We start from the raw sequence: 21,806 nt of genomic DNA, 5'->3' as shown, positions 1-21,806 counted from the left end.
TACATAAAATACCATACTAATAATTTAATCACTTGTAGAAAGTGAAGAGGAAATTATAAAATGAATCAATACAGACTGCACTTTAGGAGAGCTCTGCTCATCACAGGTGTATAATAAATATTTCTGAAAGAATGAATGAGTTATTGAATTCTTTCATAAAGATACATGTAAGTAAAATCAAGTATCTTTCCTAGTTACAAATGTAAAAGATGAGAGATTTGATATTTGACTCTATGTTTGCATTTAATTTGCAATGAAATTTTTACACAGTTCTTTTAAGAATGCAAGCTCATTCAGAGCCTGAACTATGAAGACGTTGTATAACTCACAGAGGAATCACTGGCACAAATGCTTAATAAAGTTAATTCTAAGTTATAATAAACATGCAGTTGTAAAATACTATTTTGTATGTAATTTCATACAAAACGGCAGGCAAAACCTAAATCTTATTGAAAACAATTTGTTAACCTTCTTTTCCATGGTGCCCTTGGGAAGCCCATCCCGAAAGATCTGGCTCTTCTGAGGTAAAGGTTGTGAGAGCAGAGATAGGAAGTATTATGAAGAGAGGGGCTTACCCAATTTACACAATTAAACTCTCTTAATTGTCAAAATAATGTTGAAAAGCTTTTAATATAACCTATTCAAATTTTTTTTTCCTTCGGACCAGATTTAAGTAAACACTCTAACAAACTCTTCATACTCTTAATAGTACTAAACATGGTAATAATTAATCAAGATTTGGCTCCCTTGAGACTTAAAATTTTAAATCATATTTAAGAAAGTGTTTCAATAATAAAATGATCTGAACATGATTTAAGTTTTTTTCTTTAAAATATATTCCTGAAGAATGAGAATGATTATTTATCCATTTCAAATGTTATATAAATGTTATTTCATATCTACCTAATAGTGAAACATTTTTTAAAAATGGTGATTCAAAAGAAAAATTAAAAAATGAAAAGACAGAGGCACCTGAGTGGCTTAGTCAGTTAAGTTTCCGAATCTGGATTTCAGCTCAGGTGATGATCTCATGGTTTGCAGAATCGAGTCCTGCATCAGGCTCTGTGATGAGTGTGTACCCTACTTGGGATTCTCTCTCTTTCTCTTTCTTTCTCTTTCTCTCTCAAAACAAATAAGTGAACATTTTTTTTTTAATGAAAAGACAAGAATAGGAGAAAATTATTTACAAAACATATGTTGGATAAAGAACTTTCACAAAGAATATGTAAAGATTGCTTACATTACATAATGAGAAAAACAACCCAACTTAAAAATAGGCAAAAGATACGAATAGCTCCAAAGAACACTTCAGGGGGTGCCTGGGTGGCTCAGTCGGTTAAGCAGCCAACTCTTAATTTCAGCTCAGGTCAAGATCTCATTGTTTGTGGATTCAAGCCCTGCAATGGGCTCTGTGCTCACAGTGAGGAGGAGCCTACTTCAGATCCTCTGTCTCCCTCTCTCTCTCAAAAAAACCTTCCCCGCTTGCACATGTGCGCGCTCCCTCTCTCTCTCAAAAATAAATATTAAAAACAAATTATTTTAAAAAAAAACACAGATGAGTACAAAATAAGCCTGTGAAAAGGCAGTCAACATAATTAGTCATTTTGGAAATGCAAATTAAAATTACAACGAAATACCTACTAGAGCAGCTAAAATAAATAATACTGACAATACCAAGTCTTAGCAACTTATCATGTGACCCAACAAGGAAACTCCTAGGTATCTATCCTAGAGAAATGAAACCAGATGTTCACCCTAAGACATATGCAAATATTCATAATAGCCTCAAACTGGAAAAACCCAAATGTCCACACACTGGTAAATAAATAAAATGTATTATATCTATACAATAGAATATTATGCAGCAATACAATATGCCGTAATACATATGCAACATGGGTGAATCTCAAAAATATCATGCTAAATAAAAGAAGCCAGGCACGTATTACATGATTTCATTTATATAAAATTTCTAAAAAAGTTAGAAAAAAATGTCTCTATAGAGACAAAAAGTCCCAGAGAAGGGACTGACTGCAAACAAGTACAAGTGATGTAAGTGTTCCAAAGCTGCATTGTGGTGATGGTTATACAATTGTCTAAATTTTCTAAAACTCAAAGCAATGTGCACTTCTAAAAGTAAATTTTGGGGCACCTGGGTGGTTCAATCTGTTAAGTATCCAACTCTTGATTTGGGCTCAGGTCATGATCTCATGGGTCATGTGATCCAGTCCCACATCAGGCTCTGCTGACAGCACAGAGTCTGCTTGGGATTCTCTCTCTCTCTCCCTTTTTCTCTGCCCCTCCCCTGCAGGTACACACTCTCTCTCTCAAAAAAGAAAAAGTAAATAAATAAATAAACGTTAAAAAAAATAAAGATTAATTTTATGGTATATACATTATACCTCAATAAATGTACTTCAAAAGGGTAATTACTGAAATAAAAAAAAAGAACTTGTGGTATAACTATACCTTCTATTGACTTCCAATAGTCTCTGAGGGGTGGGAGGGAATCACACAGCCATAGACAACTGTCACATTTAAAAGTCTGACATCTCCTTCAATGTTTGCTACAACTAAGCTTTGTGTTGGGCTCTCATTTTAATTATAATCTTCCAAATTGCATGGGGTAAAAGTAAAATAAAACATGTACCTGAGGACTATGATAGAATAATGTTAGGTACTACTTTCTAAGTGCCTACTGTAAGCCAAAGAATATTACATACATAATTACAATTTTATATTCATAATTTTCAGACTACATATAAGGAAACCAAAGCTCAGAAAGATTAAACTGCCTGAAGTCCCATAATTAGCAAAGTGATTTACTCAAGATTAGAAAGTTGGTCTAACTCCAAGGACTATGTTCTTTCCATTTCCCCTGCATTACTTCCAATATACATAAAACGTGAAATTTCAGTAACAATGGGATTGCAATTAGGATCTGGAAGACAGGATTAAAATATAAATGTTGAGGGGCACCCGAGTGGCTCAGTTGGTTAAGCATCCGACTCTTGGTTTTGGTTCAGGTCATAATCTCACGGTTTCATGAGTTTTAGCCCTGCATTGGGCTCTGCGCTGGCAGCATGGAGCCTGCTTGGGATTCTCTTTCTCCCTCTCTCTGCTCCTTCCCCATTTGTACTGTCTCTGTCTCTCTCAATATAAATAAACAAAACTTAAAAAAATATATAAATGTTAGTATAAAAGGTCAGAAATGTCACTTAGAAAACTAAAATACAATAATTTTCCTTAAGTGTAAATTAAAGACACGATGGAATTTAGCTTTTTTTTTTTTTAAACTAATCTCTCTGCCCAACATAGGGCTTGAACTCACAACCCTGAGATCAAGAGTTGCTCTACCAACTAAGCCAGCAAGGTGTTCCTAGATTTCACTTTTAATATGCAGTATGACAGAGATTCTACTTTTAAAAACTGAGAATAAAGGTCCCAGACTCCAAACTTTTATGAAACTTAAAGGCAAAAATGGACAGAACTTTTTCGTAAAATAATTTAGAACCCACGTGAGAGGATTTTAAAGAGTTCACTAGAGAGGAGTCTGAAGAAAATAATGATTACTGGGCTTTTAAGTAATCATTTTAAATTTTTATGTTCTGAATATTACATGAAGATTTCCTTTTAAAGAAAGATAATACATATAACTTGAAAATCTTTTTTCTATTACCAAAATGTGCAGTGGCCTTCTATCCCAGAGCACAGGATTACGTTCTTTACCTAGCACAAGAAACTCATGTTTCATGAAGCATACAATTCCAGTTTTACTTATAATTTCCCTTATAATTCTGAGGCGCCTGGTCATGATTTCACGGCTCATGGGTTCAAGCCTCACACTGGGTTCTGTGCTGACAGCTCAGAGCCTGGAGCCTGCTTTGGATTCTGTGTCTCCCTCTCTCTCTCTGCCCCTCCCCCTCTCATGCTCTGTGTCTTTCTCTCTTAAAAATACATAAACATTAAAAAAAATTTCCTTTATAATTCTGAATTATCATGTGCATATGAAGGTTAGTAACTTACATTTCACATAAAAGGACAAAAAAAACACTATACTTTTCAAGTCAATAAAATTTAATAAAATATATATGGAGATTCATGAACTATTTTGTTACTTTCAGTTATCTCTATCAACTACAATTTTGTTGATAAGAGCAAGGGTTAATGATTATACCAACACATGAAAGATACTTTGAGAAAAGGCTCATGACAGAGTAGATGATTACTATCTTACCAGTCTGTTTATGCGAACAAATTCTTCTGAGGTTTTGGCCCAAGGAGGAAGTTCAACATCAGACACTACTGTCCCATCATCCATCACTCCAAGATTATAATTATTGAAGTTGACAAACATCTCAGGAAGATAATAAAATTCAGGAATCAACTCCTATATAAAAATAAAAGACATCATCATATTATAAACTGCAGAATACTGACTAGATATTCATAAAATGGCATAGTCATTTCCTTTTGTGCAGAAGAACAACAAAATAAACACAAGAAATTTTTTCCTTTCTCTATCACAGATCTATCACAAAGTTACTGTTAAGGTAGACAGTTCCCATCCAACCAAATTTAAATACTAACACCTTACCAGTTGGCATGTGCTTCCTCTTAGGACAATTCTCGTAACTCAAAACTCTTAAATACCAACATTTGAGTATTATTTGAGGTTTGACAAAATAGAAACAGAGAATAACATGCTGTTACAGCTTAAAGTAAATTTTTTATGAAGTATGTGGAATTTTTGCCCAAAAGACCAAAATCTTTAAAAGTATTAAAACACAACTGCATTGGTCCCTTCATCAACCAGGATAGTATTCATTACATTTAGCTATGATTTAACAACATGTTTTGCTCACATTTTAAAACATTCAAATTTAGTTGTAACACACTACCTTTGAGAAAAAATATTTACAAGGAGTCTAAAAAAATGATCTGCAATAAGAAACTTGGTAAAATTAAATATATGACTTTATTAAGAACACTTAAAATATACTTCATTAAGGTATTTTATAAGCAGAAAATGAAGCTAGTTAGGGTTTTTGTGTACAATAAGCCCCATGTATAACTATTTCAGAGGTCCTGTAGATCAGATTTTAAATCCAGTCTTGACATGGGTCAGTGACTCAGTGGTCTTTAGGATACCCCCTCAGGGCCAGCTATGGCAGGCCTGGCTTTCCAAACAGTTAAGTAAAATAGGGAGGTCATCAGATTTTGGACAAGGTCAGTGTGAACTCTCCAGAGTAAAGAAAAAAGATCCAGCAGGAATTAAGCTATTATCACCTCGGTCATCCATGTGAAATGTTGCTTGACTTTGAATTGTACATCCTTTGTTTACAATCACAATAATTAACCAAGCAGGGTAAAAATGAGCTTGTCCTCCAAATGCCTGACAATCACCTGATCATTAGACTTGAAAAACATTTCAATTGGGCATTTTTTTTTTTTAAATAAAGGAAGAACCCTGTTAGAAGTTAAACCATAAATGAAATGACACAGTGATCATGCAAAAATATTAAGATTCTCATCTTCAAAAATGATGCATCTTAAGTCTTAACCGACAAAAAGAGGAAAGATGTATGTGTGTTATTTTTATGTAAACAAAAAGCTATATCCAGTATGTTTGATATTGCATGAGATGAGTCAGGTGTTAAAATAAACTCTTTATTTTATTTTATTTTTTTTGAGAGGGACAGAGGGAGCATGAGTTGGGGGGCGGGGCAGGCAGAGAGAGAGGGAGAGAGAGAATCCCAAGCAGGCTCTGTGTGGTCACATAGAGCCCGATGTGGGGCTCAAGCTCACAAAACTGTGAGATCACATCTTGAGCCGAAATCAAGAGTTGGGACACTTAACCGACAGAGCCACCCAGGCGACTCTAAAATAAACTCTTAATAAATCTTACCACAATTAATCTTAAGAACTTTACAACATATCACCTTCATTTTAAAAATGAACTAAGGGTCAAAGAAGTTAAACAAATTGCCTAAGTTTACACAGCTGACTTATGATAAATTTAGAGCTTAGATCAAGATCTGTCAAACCCTAAAGGCTATGCCCTTATTCGTCAAAATAAGCATGAGTTCTACTTAAACAGTATACATAATATATGCACATATGTATGTATTTTAGAGAAAGAGAGAGAGTGCGAACAGGGAAGAGGGGCACAGTAGAGAGAATCTCAAGCAGGCTCCATATTTCACACAGAGCCCAATGCTGGGATCATGACCTGAGTCTAAATCAAGAGTTGGACACTCAACCGACTGAGCCACCTAGGCGCCTCAATACTAAACGTTTTAAATACAAGTTTTTAATATATGTTCAAAGTAATTTTTTAAAAGTAAAAAAGATTTTTCATTCTTCCATAAGAAAGTGGTTTCCTGAAAAAAATTATTATGTGTATATATACTATATATATAGTATTTTTATGTAATAAAATTAATCAAGAAGAATTTTATAGTATGCTATAATTATCATTTACCCAAATATGAAGGTAATTCACTTTATAACTATTACTAATTTGCTAAAGTGTACATTCAATAAATTATAAGTTTGAAAAATTGTACCAAAATGTCTTATTTTCACTCCAAATTACTTGTGCTGAAAAGAAGAATGTTACTTCCCCCAAGTCTTGTTCACAGTAAGAGGGAGGATCACACCTGTGTATTCAAAATCAAAAGCATATTTTGGCCTAATTATATACAAATTCTTTTAATTTCAATAAAATCTGCCTGCCCCCATCCTTACCCCAAGGTTCTCCTGATTAGAAGATGTTGCCTTTCTTTTGCCTGTTATACTGACTCTGCTCATGTGTGATAATTTTCCTAGATTCAAAACAATGACAATGGCTGAATTTTAGATACTAGGTTTCTCCCAAGTTTTAAAATTTGGGAGAGCAGTCATTTTTATTATAAATGAAAGATATACACTGCATAGTAAAAATACATAAAAAGCATACTCTTTTTCAAGACCACATCTAGGAAGCAGAAATCAAACAGGGTGATACTTCATAACAATTTTCATACAAAGAAAGTCTTCAAATCTTCCTATGTATGGCACTAAAATTCTTATGATTTTGTATATTTTTCTCTATCTTCTACATGTGTCATTTTATTCAAGTTGCTGAACAAATTGACAAAGACATACTTGCTCAAAATAGAAATGCCCTTTCTCATTCTTTTACAAGTTCTAAATTCAATGAACAGAAATATAGTTTGTTCCCAGCTCACTGTATTTAAACACATAAATTTATTATGAATTTAAATTATTTTGTTGCTTTAATACTAACAGCTTACCTTACATATGAATTCACTTAATTTAATTAATAGAGCAAAAATGCACATAAAACAAAAATGAAATAATTTTTAAAGTTTTATTTTATTTTGAAGGGGGGAGAGAAAGAGAAAGCACTTGTGAGCAAGCGTGTGTGGGAGGGGCAGAGAGAGAGAGAGAGAAAGAGAGGCAGAGAGAATGAATCTAAAGTAGGCTCCGCACTGTCAGCGAGGAGCCCAGTGCAGGGCATGAACTCACGAATAATGAGATCATGAACTGTGCCAAAATCAAGAGTTGGGCACTTCACGGACTGAGCCACCCAGGTGCCCCCCAAAATAAATTTTTAATGAAAGATATAAACAAAGCAATTTTATACTTTTGAAGTCTTTAGTGCACAATTTTAAACTTACAGATCTCTAATTTCTATTATGCTGGCAAGAAAGTAGTAAGTCATCGATTTCCATTTAATTACCATAGATTTTATTTGTGACTTCCTTCTAAGGATATCCTGTAAATGTTATACAGTGGGCATTATAAAAATATTTCAAAATTAAAAATTTATTAAAAATTAAGCTTAATATTTCACTTTTTAGTGAGATATGAATTAAATCTCTATTTTTTACCTCTCACCCCAAACCTCTCCAATTTCAAAAGAGTAGTCATATAGTTCCAGAACATTTGCAGGGTCTACAGCAGAAGCCTCTTGAAGACACCCTTTTTTTCTGTCTTTTGTGCAAGTCTAAGCAAACAGAACCAATTATGTAAGGTGTCCAGAAGAAGCAGTTTCAAAAGTTAGTATTTTTTTTAATGTTTTATTTATTTTTGAGACAGAGAGAGGGACAGAGCATGAGCAGGGGAGGGGGAGAGAGAGAGGGAGACACAGAATCTGAAACAGGCTCCAGGCTCTGAGCTGTCAGCACAGAGCCCGACGTGGGGCTTGAACTCACGAACTGTGAGATCATGACCTGAGCTGAAGTCGAATGCTCAACCGAGCCACCCAGGCGCCCCTCAAAAGTTAGTATTTTTAAAGATAGAAGCTAGGGCGCCTGGGTGGTGCAGTCGGTTAAGCGTCCGACTTCAGCCAGGTCACGATCTTGCGGTCCGTGAGTTCGAGCCCCGCGTCGGGCTCTGGGCTGATGGCTCAGAGCCTGGAGCCTGTTTCCGATTCTGTGTCTCCCTCTCTCTCTGCCCCTCCCCCGTTCATGCTCTGTCTCTCTCTGTCCCAAAAATAAATAAACGTTGAAAAAAAAATTAAAAAAAAAAAAAAGATAGAAGCTAAAGAAGAGGGAGGTTGTCCCCAAGATTAGAGAAACATATTTCTCAAAATCTATATATAATCGGCTTTTGGGAGAGGTGGGGATGAAGAGGTTAAGCTAAAACCCAGGGGATAGCAAGCGGTGATCAGGGTCATTGCCTGCTCAAATAGTACCTATTTATGGATTAGAAAAAGGTAACCCTTCTAGACTAATGGAGCAAAAGGGTACTTAGTTTGGTAAGTATGCTACTGGCTGGATTTCAGCTCCTATTCCTTCCTTCAGTCAAGTGCCAGTACATACAATCTGCCCAACTGCCCAACATGGTAGGCTCATGACGGTGCACTTAGGAAAGCTAGTCCCTTGGCACCAACGTCTTTGTAATCAGCGAGTATTTCTTAACCCAAACAGAGCTGCCTGCTTCCAAAATACCATGAGGATACGACCAATGAATAAGATGGACAGAAGATGTGAGGGCCACTTTTCTAGGTATCACATAAGCCTGGAATAAGAGGTCCCTGCTCTACTCTCTAATGACTGTGAATGAATTTCCCACTAGCCTAATATGAAGAAGATGTGAATTCATATTGGGACATTTCTTATACACTTGAGTAGTTGGTAATTATGAATTATATATGCTCCAATCATAAAAAGATATCAATATATTCAATGATAATTCTTTTTTTCTCAGTGATAATTATTTCTAAGGAGGCAAAATGGTAGGAAGAATGCAGTACAGGAAGAAATATAATGTAAACGCTACTTTCATTAAAAGAATAAAACTTCATAATGAATAGAACTGTTGAATTATTATAAATTTTTTTTTCAACGTTTATTTATTTTTGGGACAGAGAGAGACAGAGCATGAACGGGGGAGGGGCAGAGAGAGAGGGAGACACAGAATCGGAAACAGGCTCCAGGCTCTGAGCCATCAGCCCAGAGCCCGACGCGGGGCTCGAACTCATGGACCGCGAGATCGTGACCTGGCTGAAGTCGGACGCTTAACCGACTGCGCCACCCAGGCGCCCCAAGAACTGTTGAATTATTATATTGTACACCTGAAACTAATGTAACAGTGGATGTTAATTATATATGAATAAGAAAATATAAGCTAAAATATTTGAAAAATTAAAAATATTAAAGAATAAAACGTTAAAGAAGTTCCTCTTATTTCATTATTTTATTAAGCCTTAGGTAGGCTACTTTCATTAAAAGAAGAAAACTTCATAATGAATAGAACTGTTGAATTATTATATTGTACACCTGAAACTAATATAACAGTGGATGTTAATTATATATGAATAAGAAAATATAAGCTAAAATATTTGAAAAATTAAAAATATTAAAGAATAAAATGTTAAAGAAGTTCCTCTTATTTCATTATTTTATTAAGCCTTAGGTAGGCTTCTGAAGGGTAACAGAACACATTATCACAAAGAAGTATTCATTTACTTTTTGTTCTTTGCAGAAAACTGTGTTAAAATCTGGGATATAGAGACATGATTATCTAAATTTCTAAATAAGAGTGAAAGGATACATTTATTGGGAGGAAACTGGTTGTAGGAACAAACAGCACTCCAGAAATTCAAAAAAAGAAAATGATGCATAAATGTTGGGGTGGACAGAGAAACCTTTAGGGAAAGAGCATAATACACTGTATTTCCCTAATACAGTGTTCATCAAACGGTACTGTAATTGTCTGCTTCTATCTCCCTTTAAATTGAAGTTTCCATGAGATTGAAGACTACCTATCTTGTTCAGCATTAAACCTCCACAGCCTAGGCACAGTGTGTAACCCATATTAGGCATTCAGAAAAACTCTGTTGAATGAATGATTGAAAATGGTATTTAAAATAAATAATCAGAGAAGAAAGATGAGAATAGTCCTGAGAAGGGGAATACAGAGATTGAAATGTGCCTATCATTTGTTTCCAATGATCAATGAAGAACAATTTAATTGGTTTAGAGAGGACTGTATACATGTAGTGGCAGATGAAACTAGAGATATAGGTAGGGTCAAACTGTGGAAAGCCCTGAATGCCAGGCTATGAATTTCAGCTTTTTCTTCATAAGAAAAAAATTTTCCATTAGGAAATTTTAAAAATGAACATGAATTTAAAATGATATAAATGTTTCTAAGAAATTAACAATGAAGAGAAAGATTACAAAGAATCTACATGTAATATCAAGGACATAATCAAGTAAGCACAATTAAGTTGAGTAAAGAAGGGACCGTATACACTTAAAACATGTTACAACCTCATTAAAAGAAAATCTGCATGAATAAATCAGTTGATAGGAGTTGGAATACCCTCTTACTGTAAAACAAATACACTGAACCCAACTGAGATACAAACAACATTTGACAAAAAAGTACATATAATGCCTAAAATTTACTATGGATATAGTGACATTCAAGTATACGTTGCAGAATTCCATCTTAATCCTAAAAGTATCTTCCTAAGAACCATACTTCAATACCAAACATTAAGTTCAAAATTATCTCCTTTGACAGATGATATTTAGTAACAGAGTCAAAGATTATGTCTAATACTTCTAATGTACATTTACAAAGTGAAGTATGTTTTATATTCATCAGAACAGAACATTCTGCCCTGGATAAAAAACATATGCTCAGGAATTCTTTCTAACACCAGCGGAAAATGAGAAGCAAAAAACACAGACAGAAGACAGAGATATTTATAATTCACATTTTCTTCTGACTTGCTGACAATAATTTTAATCCCTTTCTTTTAATTAGGCAGATGGGTCATAGAGGCAGGTAACATGGTCAAAATATACTGCATCATCTCCTAAAATAAAAACTTGAAAGGTTCAACCAGAGGTTATACCACAGTTCAGGATAAGCCCATTGCTTTGATCACTAATCCTAAGGCTTTCATGGCATAATGACAAGCATTGGTTGTGACCACACATATGCTTCAGTTTTCTTTATTAGGATATGATCCCCACTGATACAGCCTCTGCAGTGAGGTTGTATGATTCTCCTTAATAGACATCAATTCTGTCCATTCAACTAAACCCATCACTTCTATAATACCTGGGTAACCTAGAAAATACTGATCTATTAACCCAAAGAAACAAGAAAATCAAACTAAAAACAAAACAAAAGATGCTACTTTGGAGCTAAAGTTAAATTTTTATTCTATTCTTACTAAATTATAAAATCCTGACAACTCAAATATAAGAATAATAGCAAGGTAACATGTGCTTTGGGGACACTGACAGTAAAAAATGATGTTGAAGGCAAAATTTTGGCTTTTCATCACTGGGAACATGATATATTTTATGAAGGAAAAAAAATCCAAATAAGCTTTATTAGTAAATAAAGGAGTTAGTGAACAACATGTTATGGAAAAAATAATGAACATGTTCTGAGACATTTTAACATTCAAATATTTATTTTCTTAGCCCACAAATGAGAAAAACCTTTTTAAAAAATTGATTAGAGTTGAACTGTACCTATAAGTCATTTTAAATGGACTGTATATCAGTAAGTTTTCAAATTAATGTTTAAATTTAGTTTCTCTTTATTTGGTAGATAAAATGCTATTTTTTCCTTTAACAAAACAAACATAATAGCAATTTTTAAACTGGAGAAGGAAAAATAATCTATAATCCTTCTAGACAAATCTAATAAATATCATGTGGTTTTAGGTATTATAAAACTGTCATTTCAAAAGCACTTAAATAAAGAAAAATCATGGATTACAAACCAATAAATAATAGATAATCTATACCAATCTAATACAGTAGAGAAAAATAACTTCATTTGAGTCTTATCTACTCAAATTACTGGTCACATGCCCTTAAATGAATTTTTCTTCTGACCTAACCCTTATTCACGTGAATTGTCATTTTTAAAACACAGGGTTGCTGTCAGGCTAACAACACAAAATTTTATATACACATAAGATATTATTATTACTATTACTATTATTGTTATTAACACGACCTGTGATAAAAATCCAAAATTAGAGACTCAACTTGACTGACTTTGAAAGCAAACAGGTCATTCGCTGAATTATGCCCATTCATAAAAGCATTTAATATAATTCTAAGGGCATTTTAAAAAATTTACGTATAAAAATATGTCCACAAAAATATTTGAGACTTAATAATTCCCACTAAATATCATATTTAAAACAAATATAGTTATTTTTTATTAGCAATCACTATAGAGCTTAACATGGCTCACTTTATGAAGACCCTGAATATTTTAGTTTTCTTCTTCTTTCAACACGTTTAACACTTCTATATTTGAACTGGACATCTTAACTGAGCCATTTGCTGTTCTAGGCCCTATCTTCAAGGAAATCGTAATTTGAGAAGAGATAATGAACATTAATAATGCAAACAACATGCAAGGTGTAAGTGCCATAAATAAAGTGCCCACCTTAAATCCTTTCTAGAGTAAGTTGTAAAATACATAAATATATGCATACAGCTATGAGTATGGGAGAGAACAGTTAATATCAGTGTCTATGAACATATTAATGTACAGCCCACATTTTTTTTTTAAATTTTTTTTTTAATGTTTATTTATTTTTGAGACAGAGAGAGACAGAGCATGAACGGGGGAGGGTCAGAGAGAGAGGGAGACACAGAATCGGAAACAGGCTCCAGGCTCTGAGCAGGCAGCACAGAGCCCGACGCGGGGCTCGAACTCACAGACCGCGAGATCGTGACCTGGCTGAAGTCGGACGCTTAACCGACTGCGCCACCCAGGCGCCCCCAGCCCACATTTTTAATTGAATAAAAATATCATAAGATCACCAGTCAAAAAGCAAATCACAGCTGATGTGTGTACATTTTTATAATTCAGGAAGAATTTTCTAAGTGCCTTTTAAAAGATTTTTTTTCTGCTTAGTACATAAGTAGCATAAGAAAAATATTCAGTGTTTCAAGTAATTTTTATCAAAGACCAAAATAATAATAGTTCATTGTAGACAAAAGAGTACAAAGTTCAGTGCTAAAAAAATTAGTGCATAGATACATCATTTAACCAACTGACACATGAAGAAGAAAAGGGTTACAGAGATGTGGTTAAATGAACAAAGCTGAAAGTTGTGCATAAGTTGTATATATAAACAAGAACGAATAGGTAGTTCCATTAGAGTGTAAATGTTTTACATTGTTAAGAGAGAGGTGAGAAAACTTTAGCTAACTCTAATGTGGATGTGAGTGTGAAAGAGAGAGACTGATGGAAAAATACAAAAGAAAGAGAGAGAGAAGGCAGGCAGTGGAGGAAGGGAGGACATACACCAGAAGTGTGCAAAGGATGTATGGAAAGGTAAGATTTTAATTTTATTTTATTTTAGCTTTAAAAAAACTCTGAATTGTTTAAAAATATGTCTGAAAACAGGAAGAATACATAATGAAAATATTTTAACTAATAAACTAAAACCACTACATAATCAAAGTTTAAGCTTAAAAAAAAAAACAAATGGCATCAAGAAATACATTTCCAGTGATTATGTTCGATTAGCTATACTTAAGCACTTTCTCATAAATGGCTCTAACACTGATGCCATCAGCATCCATGGAATGTATTATGGTAGAAGGCATGCTGATGGGAGAAAAAAGGAACCTAACTTATCTTCAGATTACAGACTCCTGGGATTTCTGAGGCAGTAGAGGATAAGTCAAAGGTCTCATGTTTTACAATCTCACACGACACAAATAAAACTATTCTATCATCTCCATTTTGATCGCCTCCATTATTTAACAAACATACGTATACTCAAAACTTTTGAGAGCTAATTCTTAAAGCTAACACTCATTCATGTAATATTACTGATAGTCATTTATTTAAAAATATTTTTTAGCCCAGGGGTTGAAAAAATATTATTTATAATCTCTTAGAATTTAATTGCATTCTCTCTACTTAATTTTAAGTACAGAATATGCTGTATTGACCCTACTCATTTTTTAAGTTAATACAAATTTTACATTCATTACTAATAACATACAATACATTATAATATAGGCTTTTAAATTCAATATCCAAGATATGACCAGTGACAGGATGTCCAAATAGACTTCTTTTGAAAGCTATAACAGTAACAACTCAATCTGTCTTAATTGTTAAAATGTAGAAAACTGAACCATTCCTACCTCTTGGCCAGCAAATGACATTCAGCTACCAGTTCTCTTGAGGACAGAAAAGCCCTTCCTAAAATATGAAGTATTTGTAACCCCATTCCATGTGAAGTGCATATCTACCTAGGTTTTGCTGTTCCCTTCTAGCCAGGATGGCCATACAGTCTCCTCTTTATCCACAAATGACCTCTCAGTTTCTGCCAGGCTCTTCCACCAATTCTTTTTTAGTTGACGTTTTACCATCTATTCATTCATTCAACCAGTATTTCCTGATTTCTAACTAAATGCAAGGCACTGTTCAAAATGCTGAGATCACAAGGTAGCCAATACAAAAAGTCCCTGCCTTTATAAAGCTCTAGTGATGGAGACATAAACAAACTAATACATATGTATCACACCAAATGGTGACAAGTACTACGTAAAAAAAATAAAACAAGATAAGGGAATACAGAATGATGAGAGGTGATGTGGTATTATTTTAGAAAGGGTGTTCAGAGAAGCCCACTCTGAGGAGGTGACCTTTTTATAGAAATCTGAATAAAATGACAAAACAAGCAAAGTAAGTATCTCGGGGGAAAGTGGTTCAGGCAGATGGAACATCATATGCAGGAGTGGACTTGGCATTTCTGAAGAGGAACAACAATGAAGGCAAGTGAGGGTACAGTAGATTAAGAGAGAACAGTCAGGCAACCCGATAACCAGAGAGGACCTCAGTGGCGAGAGTAAGAACTTGAATTTGGTTCTAAGCTAGAGGAGCAGTCATTGGAGATCTGAGCACAGGAATATGATCTGATTTATAATATAAAAGGATTATTCTTGCTGCTGTGTAGAGAAACATGGGGAACAGGTGAAGTGAGAAATTATGGCCACTTGGGCTAGGGCCCTAGTGACAGATATGGTGATAACTGGTCAGATCCTGAATATATTTTGGAGGCTGAAAGAATGGGCAATAGGGTGTGAGTGAAAGGGTTGAATCAAAGATTCTAAGCTTCCTAAAGGCCTGAGCAAACTGGTAAATGGTGCTGGCAAAAACTGGGGGAAAGGCAAGATGTTTTCTTTGGGTGGGGAGGAGGGTAAGAGGAGAATAAAGAGTTTGATATTGGACATGTCCAGTTTAAAATACCTATGAATATATATCTAGTTCAAAAGGAGCTAGACATATAAATCTAGAATTCGGGGGAGAGCCATGAGATAAGGTGCGATCACCTAGGGAAAAAGTACTCATACAGAAGAGATCTAAAACTTGAACCCTAAGGTACTCTAATAATTTAGGGTATGAAAACAAGATAATCCAGTAAAAGAGACTGAAAAAAATAAATGGTAAGAAGATAGCCAGGAAAAGGTGGCTCCTTATTCCAGACACCAGGTAAAGAAAAGGTTACTCCTCTCCCCACCTCCCGAAAAGAGAATCAATTAATTTTGTCAATAATGGTGGGAGATCAAGTACAATGAGAACTGAATATGTGCATTTGACAGCACAGAAGCTGTTCATCAATGCCTCTGACAACACTGATTTCAAAAGTAGTGCAGAAGAAAGCTTGATTTGAGTAGGCTTAGGAGATAATGGAAAACTGTGAGGAAGTGGACAAAAAGGAATAGACAACTCTTTTGGAGTTCATGATAAGTATCACCCATTATTCTTTCTTACCCTACATGCCTATGAGACATTTCTGAAACTTAGGTTTGGATTTTCAATAGGTGATATTATCCTTGTTATTGTGGAAATATATTAACATGTCAAAACTTGAATTCAGACATTTGCTCTATAAGCCTGCTTCACTGTAATTCATAGCATTGTTTATGAAGACACCTGATCTAAAGAATCCTCTTGAGGCATATGGTCAAGAGACACACAAAAAGATGCTGAACATCACCTATCATCAGGGATATACAAATCTCTTCCACAATGAGGTATGACCACACATCACACAGTGGACCACACAGTGGAATGGGTAAAATCAAAAAGTAAGAAATAACAAGTGTTGGCAAGGATATGGAGAAAAGGGAACCCCCATGCACTGTTGATGGAAATGCAAAATGGCACAGCCACTTTGAAAAACAGTATGGAGGTTCCTCAAAGGATTAAAAATAGAACAATACAATCCAGCAAGTCCACTTCTGGGCATTTATCCAAACAAAACAAAAACACTAATCCAAAAAGATATATGCAGTCCTATGTTTCCTGCAGCATTATTTACCAAAGAGCCAAGATACAGAAGCAACCTAAAGGGCCAAGAATAGATGAATGAATGAATGAAGAAAATGTGTGTGTGTGTATACATAGATAGGTAGATGGAAAGAATATTACTCAACCATAAAAAAAGAATGAAATCTTACTATTTGTTACAACATGGAAGGAGCTAGATGGTATTATGCTACATGAAATAAGTCAGATGGAGAAAGACAAATACCGTATCGTTTCACTTATATGTAAAATCTACAAACAAATGAACAAACAGAAAAAACGGAAATAGGCTCACAGACACAGAGGACAATCTAGTGGTTGCCAGAGAGACAGTGGTGGGAAGTTGGGTGAAATAGGTAAAAGTGATTAAAATGAACAAACTTCCAGGGCACTTGGCTGGCTTAGTCAGTAGAGCATGAGACTCTTGATCTCAGGAATGTGGGTTCAAGCCCAACGATGTGTGTAGAGATTATTTAAAAACAGTATCTTTAAAAAAAGGAACAAACTTCCAGTTATACAATAAATAAGTCACAGAGATGTACTATACAGCATGGGGAATATAGTTAATAATATAATTTTGTATGGTGACAGATGGTAGCTTGATTTATCATGGTGATCACTCTGTAATTATACAAATGTTGAAGCATTATGTTGTACACCTGAAATTAATATAATATTGTATGTCAACTATATTTCAAATGAATAAATAAAATAAAGAAACATGTTTTTGTCTTTCTATCCTTATAGTCAACCAAATTCCACGTCCTGGAGAATTACTTTTAACCCAATCCCTTGAATTTATCCTCTTAACTACTTAATTGTTTTAAGCTCTGGGAAAAAACCGGTGAGCAAAACAGTTCAATTCATGCTGTCATGGAGCTAATGTTCCAACAAAATAAGACATAATAAACAAATAAATATATGTATGTCAGATGGTGAGTCATATGAAGAAAAATGAAATTGGGAATAAAAGGGCTTGGTGTGAGAGATGTAATTTTATTTTATTTATTTTTTTTACTGTTTATTTATTTTTGAGAGACAGAGCACGAGTTGGGAAGGAGGGGAGAGAAAGGGAGACACAGAATCCAAAGCAGGCTCCAGGCTATGAGCTGTCAGTACAGAGCCCAAAGCGGGCTTGAACTCACTAACCACAAGATCATAACCTGAGCCGAAGTCGGAGCTTAACTGACTGAGCCACCTGGGTGCCCCGGGATGTAATTTTAAATGGAGAAGACAGAGAAGGTGACATCTTACTAAGAGGGTGACATCGGAGAGGCACCTACCTGGGTGGCTCAGTCGGTTAAGCGTCCTACTTGATTTTGGCTTAGGTCATGATCTCACAGTTTGTGGGATCGAGCTCCACATCAGGCTCTGCACTGACGGCACACAGCCTGCTTGGGATTCTCTCTCTCCCTCTTTCTTTGCTCCTCCCCTGCTCGCACATGCTCACTCTCTCAAAATAAATAAACATTTTTAAAAAGGTGACATTTGAGCAAAGACTTGAAAAGGGTGAAGGAATAAATCCTTAAGGATATCTATCTGAAGGAATTTTTAAGGAAATAGGAAAAATAAAAACAAAGGCCATGAGTTGGGAAGATACTGGAATATTTGAAGAATACCCTGGAGGGTGTGCTTAGTTAGAACAGAGTGAGCAAGGGAGCCAACAGTATAAAAAAGAGGTCAAGACTAATAGGATTTTGGAAGGTAGGGGTAGGTGGCATAGTCTTGCACAGTAAGGACTTCAGCTTTTACTCTCAACTGGAAAACCAGTTACTTGAAGGGCAAAGACTGCGGGAAGGGCAGGTTTAAAGGAGTAAAGATGAGAATTTGGTTTTGAACATGTTAATTTTGAGATACATTTTATATATTCAAAAGGAGATATTGTCGAGGGACTTAGACGTCAGGAGAAACGTACAGGCTAGAGACATAAATCTGGGAGGTTAGTTAAGACTCTCTAGCACCCTTTAAGATACAACTCCAGACGCTCTATGAAGTCACTCCTTCACCTCCCCAGTTAGAATTAATTTCATTTTGTATATATCTTATGACACCACTTATCAATGTCTGACTTGTATTAAAAATAGTTTTATGTTGGGGTACCTGGGTGGCTCAGTCCAGCAAGCGTCCAACTTCGGCTCAGATGATCTCATGGTTTGTGGGTTCGGGCCCTATATCGGGCTCTGTGCTGACAGCTCAGACCCTGGAGCCTGCTTCGGATTCTGTGTCTCCCTCTCTCTCTGCTCCTCCTCCCTCACTCACACTCTTTCCCAAAAATAAATAAACATTAAAAATTTTTTAAAAATAGTTTTATGTATACCTGTCATTCTCATCCAAAGGTAAGTGAAATAAAGAACTGATTGTCTTACCCTTTTACTCCAAGTGCTGCCTAGTATGTACTGCATGTGATAAATAATCAATAAATGCTGACTTAGGTGTGTTTTCGAGGATTTTAGTTCAGCTGTCATAGGAGGTTTTCCCTGAAGGCGGGGAGCTGGATACTTATTTCCTAACTAAACCTGCTCCTCTGTGTACTCTGCACGCATGTCCTAGTCAAATTTCATTTCTTTCTCTCTGGTCTACAGGATCAATCAATCACCAAATCACAACAGTTTTTACCTTCTAAGTACATTATGAAATTCATCTACATTTCTCTACTAACATTGCCACTACTTTATTCAAGCCTCCACTGCCTCTCCTCTATTTTAAAAGTTTACTGATTGTTTCCATTCTTGCTCATCGCATAATACATATTCAAACACCAACCACAGTGATCTCTTAAAACCACAAAAATCTGCTCGTGTCACGCCTCTGCTTCAATACTTCCGATGTCTCCTTACTTCCCCAGGATAAATTCCAACCTCCTCACCAAAGCTTATGCAGCCTTTCATGGTAGGTCTTCGATTTCCTCTTTCCTCTCCCTTCTCTTCATTTCAGATGCTATGAGCCCACATAGCCTCAATTATACTGAACTGCAGGGACTGTTTTACTATCAGTACCTCCTCTAATGAGTACGTTCATTGAAGGCAATGGCTGTGTCTTACTTGTTGCTGTATCACAACCAGGGCTTTGACAGAGCATAAATATAATTAAAATAAAAAGTTTAAAATTAAATATTACCTCAGGATTCCATCAAACCTTTTACTCCAATTTTTCTAAAATTTTAACACAGGTTATTTTAGTACTGTATTACCGTCCTAAATTCTAAGCCTCTGGAGAAGTACAGTTCTCCAATAATATTCATTTTAGATCCATCTACTACTGCCCTCCATTCTGAAATAATGAACCTAGGTAATATTTATGACTTCTTCCACTCTTCAATCCTAATTATTAATAATTCCTTAGAAGAGAAGGAAAAGAGTTTAAGACGAGCAAGTCAGATTGTACTTACCCATTAGATTAAATGACTGACAATAAGGGTACCTGAAATAAGTATGGAGCCTCAGAGCCAGGGGAAAAATCAGTGACATGAACTACCTAGAAAAACTTAGATATCTGTGTAATATTCAGATGTGGATTGCCTACTGAAATTCATTCAAGCTTTATGAGTCTGTGATTTGCTTCACAAAATTTGGCCATAATGATTCAGTAATCTATTCTGCAGTTCAGTTTCTAAACTTAAGTGAGTTTTTAAAACTTGAAACACAGAATCTGTTGGGGATTTTAAAATGTTACTTATCACAGTGAAGATTCTCCAACCCAATTTTAACACTTCCTATTTCAATCCTCAAGAATTCCTATTATTGCTACTACCTATCAATATTTACATGAAGTACAACATCAGGAATATTGTTCTAAGCATCCATGGCTTGAGATGGTAGCCATTAATCTAATAATTTCATATTGATTACATGTTGAAAGAACAATATTTTGGATATATATGTTAAACATATTACTAAAATTAATTTCATTCACATGGTTCTGTTCACTTTTTAAAATGTGACTACAAGAAAATTTAAAATTATACATGTGGCTGGCAATTGTGGCTTGCATTATGCTTCTATTGACTAGTAGTAAGCCTACTTAAAGAACTGACCAACACATCTAACAGTTTATCCAGTAAGAATGAAAAACATCATTGAGGGTCATACCTGAAATGAAACCACCAATGATACACAAAAGTACAAATGATCCCCGGAATTTTAAAATGATAAATCATGCTAAAAAAATCAAAGGCTGTTTTAGTAAAGTTTAATAAGGTCTTTTTCTTCTCTGAAATAAAAAATTCATATTTTTACTTTTATTTCATAGGAATAACCTTTATTTTTTAGTAAGTTATTCTCTCAGTATTAGCAGAATGCAAGAAATAGGGTTTCTAAGATATTAAGGTGACAGTTCCCCTAGGGCACAAAAAGAGTTAAGTAGTAGAAATGTTACCATGTTGTTATTTTTCCCTAAAAATAAATAATTAAATAAATCTTCTATCTACCTCACAACACTTCATTTGTGTATATGTGTTTGAAGATTTTATTTTTAAGTAATTTCTACATCTAATGTAGGGTTCGAACTTATAACCTCGAGATCAAGAGTTGCATTCTCTATGACTGAGCCAGCCAAGCACTCCACAACACTTCATTTTTGTAAAACGTCATGAAAACATTTTAGAAAATGGATATCATATTCATCAAGCAAGGTATACTTTAGAATACACTCAACAAAGTGATTCTTACTACCCAGCCTCATGTTTCACTATTCTCTCTGTACTGTTTAACATTTTCCTTAGTATTTTCAGACATTCAACACAATACAAATAAAGATCAGACTATAATTAATATGATTCCATATTCCACATTCCAATGGTGTATGTATTACATACTCTTCAAAATATTTGAAAAGTTGTAGGGACCAAATTAGTTCATTATCAATAGAGAAAATGGGGTAGATAGGACATCCTATCTACCCTACAGATATTCTGTGGTTTAAAAAAAAAAAAAAAGAGAATATGCATATTAGTTAGAAGAACAAGTACATTT

At 34.8% G+C, this 21,806-nt stretch overlaps 1 protein-coding gene across 5 annotated transcripts in view; it reads right to left on the bottom strand.

The window, feature by feature from the left end:
* Nucleotides 1-21,806, bottom strand: part of LRBA (LPS responsive beige-like anchor protein) — a 789,117-nt gene that overhangs the window by 142,919 nt on the left and 624,392 nt on the right. For all 5 annotated transcript variants that reach the window (XM_030312933.2, XM_030312936.2, XM_030312937.2 and 2 more), the window contains exon 47: nt 4,238-4,390. In XM_030312933.2, the coding sequence (XP_030168793.1) occupies nt 4,238-4,390 (153 nt within the window). The remainder of the gene's footprint in view (nt 1-4,237; nt 4,391-21,806) is intronic.

The sequence above is a fragment of the Lynx canadensis genome, chromosome B1 (genome assembly GCF_007474595.2).
Source record: "Lynx canadensis isolate LIC74 chromosome B1, mLynCan4.pri.v2, whole genome shotgun sequence".
Lineage (NCBI taxonomy): Eukaryota > Metazoa > Chordata > Mammalia > Carnivora > Felidae > Lynx > Lynx canadensis.
This window is presented reverse-complemented; position numbering and strand designations above follow the sequence as displayed.